The sequence below is a fragment of the Poecilia formosa genome, unplaced genomic scaffold (genome assembly GCF_000485575.1).
Source record: "Poecilia formosa unplaced genomic scaffold, Poecilia_formosa-5.1.2 Scaffold10, whole genome shotgun sequence".
NCBI lineage: Eukaryota > Metazoa > Chordata > Actinopteri > Cyprinodontiformes > Poeciliidae > Poecilia > Poecilia formosa.
This window is the reverse complement of record NW_006799949.1, coordinates 802,275-807,055: the sequence shown is the minus strand read 5'-3', so window position 1 is coordinate 807,055 and position 4,781 is coordinate 802,275. Positions and strand designations below refer to the sequence as shown.

General features: G+C 39.2%; 1 protein-coding gene across 1 annotated transcript in view; it reads right to left on the bottom strand.

Annotated features, from left to right (window-relative positions):
• The window catches only part of LOC103131076 (low-density lipoprotein receptor-related protein 8-like), a 24,687-nt gene that overhangs the window by 5,654 nt on the left and 14,252 nt on the right, over positions 1 to 4,781 (bottom strand). Inside the window, exons 7-10 of the mRNA XM_016665957.1 lie at positions 3,034 to 3,249; positions 2,521 to 2,639; positions 1,394 to 1,533; positions 6 to 71 (exon numbers count right to left, since the gene is read on the bottom strand). Coding sequence (XP_016521443.1) covers positions 6 to 71; positions 1,394 to 1,533; positions 2,521 to 2,639; positions 3,034 to 3,249 — 541 coding nt within the window. The remainder of the gene's footprint in view (positions 1 to 5; positions 72 to 1,393; positions 1,534 to 2,520; positions 2,640 to 3,033; positions 3,250 to 4,781) is intronic.

Genomic DNA, 4,781 nt, shown 5'->3' with positions numbered 1-4,781 from the left:
AGATTTTTGCCATTGTGTTTGTTGGCACGACATATGGAGTGTGTAGCTTCATCACCCCAATATAAAGATCCCTGACGAAGAATGAGCAGACATGGATGTCAACTGGGATGTCAGAAATGTTTTTTTTTGTTTTTTTAATGGCACTCAAAGTTCGATCCTGTTTCTTAAGCTTATTAGTTTGTGCGAGTCATTTGTAGGTGCATCTCAAAAAGATTATATATTGCATGTGTAGACAAGAGTGTGGTGTATCTCAAGAATATTTGTGTAAATGTTGATTAATATGTCTCACAACTGAAAAAAAAAAGTTTAGATAACATTTGAATATTAAATAAATCTTACCACAAAGACCAGTTGTCTAGCAAACAATGATTAATCCCTCTTCACCTTTAGTAGCCACCTCCTAGCTGAAAGATTTAGAGCACTTCATGCTTCATGCTGCTGAGAAACTTTATTTTGATTCCAATTTTATTTTCCCACACGACTATGTATCTGGACACACGGCCAAAACCACCAATTTCTGCTTTATAGACCCTGGCTGTGCTCGAGCAGCAAACTCATCTGACCTCTCTGAGGAGAAACTGAGTTTTTGGCTTTTTATTAGCTGTGAGCCGCATTGGTTACATTTACTCAGTTACATTTACTTGAGTAATGTTTTTGAAAAAATAAAAAATAAAATACTTTTTTGAACAGTTTCACTACACCATACTTTTTACTTTATGTAGTATCACTACTCTCACTTCAGTAACTTCCCTGAATGAACACAAGCTTGTTTCAGTCAAAAATCCACCTCACCCAAACAGAAACTTTCAGTTTATGTCAAAGTGAAACCTCTTGTTTGTACACAAGCTCAAGCCGTTGTTAATGTTATTTTCTGTCTACTGAGCCCTTTGTACCATTTGGAGATCAAAAAGATACAGATATATTTTGACATTGGAAATATTTTATCCTGTTCCAACATATAAATACATTACCCATTGTAAGTGTTACTTTCATAAGCCTTATATTGGAAGAAACTGAATTGGAAATGTGTTTTTTTCTTATTTTGTAATCATTCTGTGCTTTGTTGTAAGGCATTAATGTGGTTCTATACTCACAATAACCGTTGCATTTTGATTAAAATGTTTATTTCAAACCATCATAACTTGACAACGAACAACAGGAGTTCCCCTTGTTCAGTCAATTTGGACACCTGACTGACGCCTTGACACATAACAAGTAGGTAGGGGGAGTTTGCTATTATACTCCATATGACTGGAGAAATTTCCAAACTCATTAAATGGGTTTAATAAGGACAAGAGTACGACTGATATTTTTTTGTGGTTTAATACCGCAACTTTTAAAGCTGTGGCCTTGAAATGGAAATGTGAGCATAACCTAATTTTGACCTTTGTACCTCAAATACTGCGAGTCCAAACAACCGGTCCAGGTAGCCGTTGGATTCTACCACAGTTTTACGGTGGCGGCCTTCGAGATCTATCCTGGAGATGCTCCTCATTCCCTGGTCAAACCAGTAGAGCAACCGTCGAGGCAAGTCTAAGGGGGAAACAAATCCATGGCATGTATTTATTCACCACTATTAGCAGGGGTACAGAGTGACACACATTTATTCAGAAGTGTTGATTTAAATCAGGGGTCCCCAAACTACGGCCTGCGGGCCGGATCCGGCCCGCCACGTCATTTGGTCCGGCCCCTTGAACAATGCCGGATCTGGCCCGCCTCCTCATACCAGAGAGCATTCAGTGTTTTTTTTTCATATATTGTATTTTCTGGTTTATATGTGGATTTTTCTTCAAACACCAGGGGGGCTCTTGAGCAGATGTGAAACTAACTTTCCCTCAATGAAAGATATACTAGTCAGTCCCAGTCACCGTTTCACTCACGGTTTTTTCCATTTGCATTCTGGGTAAAAATCTATCTAAAGGCGCGAATGTGTCGTCGCCCCCCCTCCCCCCCCTTCCCCGTCAACAAGAATTTCTAAGGTTTCTTTCTCCAAAAACTAAGACCGGCCCCCGACCAGAGAAAGGAACAGCTATGTGGCCCTCGCAGGAAAAAGTTTGGGGACCCCTGATTTAAATCAAGGAGGCCAGAGATCTCCTGATTTGGTACTGAAATCTAAACAGTACAACAAAGTCATCAGTGTTCTAGAAAATCAATGTCTTTTTTTCCCCACAGATTTTTTTTTCCAATATTTTTTTCCTGAAAGAAAGGTAGTTACATCCTAAAATACGGAATCCATAAAACATTAAAGCACAAAAACAACTTTAAATGGTAAAACAGCATTGATAAGGATTCAATGACTTCACAAGTCTCCAGACTACTGGACCTCTGATGATAAAGTTCAAATTCACGCTGCAGTTGCTCCTGTTGAAAAGAGGAACAAGCTTTCCTGTTTTTCAAACTTTCTACAAAAAAGTGCAAGCAAATGATATGTAAAATTAAAACGAGGAAGCCTAAAACATTCCGCACGCTCATCTGTATTTCTAGACAGGACAATGATCTATGCAAAAATTCTCAACATACCAAGAGAAAGGGCAACAGGCTGGCGGATTAAAGAAGTGACCAGAGGAAGTTTTGTCCGTCCATCTTGAGTGACCCTCTCAATCACTGGAGCGCTGCCACACTGAGCCAAGAAGAGGAAGCTGGGAAAATAAAAATATTCAGAGATTTGTTTTTGTTTTGTTTTTTTCAATCCCAATCCAATGGCCAAACAATGTGCTTCATAAGTTGTGTAACTGGTAAATTAACTGAACCTGTGTGTAACTTAATCTTTGTATAAATAACGTTATTCTGTGAAAGCCTCATGAAGACCGTGGACCACAGAGGGAGGAAGTTGTGAAGCTGGAGCGGTTCATGACAAGATGGATGGAGTGGGTGATTGGTTCATTTAGTATTTTTATGTAGCAAACTTTATGTAATTAACCACAAACTCAGATTGCTTTTGTAAAGACCCTGATAACCAGTACTTCAAGTGAAACATATTCCCTTACGATGCCTCTTTAACATTTTATCAAGCTACAACAGACTCCACCCTACCCTTGGAGAGGATCCACAGCGACCGCAGAGGGCTTGTTGAGCCCGGTGATCAGTTGACGATGAAACGAACCATCCAGCGGCGCCACGTTAAGTGAGCCTGCCTCAACGTTGGTCCAGTAGAGAAGTTGGTGAATCCAATCCACAGCAAGCCCAGACACTGAACTTTGAACTTTCAACATCAGCACGGCTTCCTTTGCATTTTCAGCTACTGACATCCTGAAAGATAAAACGTGAAAATATACAGCTTATATCAAAAATCTGTGGACACTCATCTTAGGAATGAATGTCATATCAAACACCTACATAAGGCCGATTAAGAGTTATATTCAAAATAAAACTTAAATTTTAATGTAGAAATTTGGAATTTTTTTGCTGTTTTTTCTTTATCCACTTTGTGCAATCCATCTGTAAAAATGGCTGCAAAACAGCCCAGAGCATAACATTACCACCACCATGCAGGACGTGTATACCTCAGTCTTTGTCTTGTCTGACCATAAAACATTTCTTCCGAAGGCATTTAGATTTTTTCATCTGGGCAGTTGAACATTTTCACTTCAGTCTTTCTTGGCTAGCATCTTTACAGAGCGTGTGCCAAATCACTTCTCTGGTGGAACATAGCGGGTCATACGTCCGGGCCGGCCAGAACGGTGTGTTGTGAAAATGAGAAGGAACTCAGAAGGGTAGCCTTGTGAAACCAGGTGTGAGGATGAATGAATGCGATAGACATTACTCTGCCAGCGACCAGATAGGAAAAACAGTAGAGGTCATCGTGTTGACTAAGTGACTTGATCAATAAAGGATATCAATATCTATTTTGTACAATCATGTGAAACCAGCAATCAGTTCAATCCAAAGGATATCAATCAAACAGGATTGGAAAACCTTCCAGTCCTCAGAACTCCATGAAAGCAAAAGAAATAATTGATTGGCTAAAATCTGCAGACAAAAATCAACCTGAATTAAATCTCCAACTACTTTTATTTAATCTGAAATTCTTTCTAAATGCAACATTGAATGTCAGTCCACATGAGAAAACAAAGAAAAGGCCTGTCTGTCCACAACTCATAATTATAACTAAGGCTGGACTGAATCTGTGAAACAAGATTTTCTCCAACAGGTCACCAAACGATGGAGAATAACAAATTTTCTCCTTACAGGAGAATGTGCCCCACACAGAAAATGCATTTTTGTGTGGAGATGAATGACTGAGTCTGTGTCCATGTTTGTTCTCACCTGTGGTTCTTGGCATTGTGTGAACTTTGGAAATCATTAAAACACATTTTCTCCACCCTGGATCTCACCGCCATCTATCCTCATCACAAAACCCCATTTCAAGACAGAGAGGAGCCTTAAATTTAGAATCAAACTTTACTCTTTCATTTGTGACAACTCAAACATTTTCTACCATGACGTTAAAACCTTTCAGCCGCCACACAATCTTATGTTGACAAAAGTTAGTGTTCGTGACCGGTCACAACGTTTCACATTAATGCCCACCTGACAGGAAAAGAAGGACGCAGATAGAAAATCAACTCACTCCATTATATCTATTCATTTATCTTACAGAGGAGACATGCAGCATCAACAGACAGGAAACCCTGCAAATAAACACAGAGCAAAAATGGGTTATAATTTTTCGATCCGTTTCTAACTTCTCTGTGGTTTTAGGTGATAATCAATCTTGAACATTAGTATTTAAATGACGTTTAACTGAAGTCCTAAAAGGGGTGCGGGTTTTAATGTTTTTT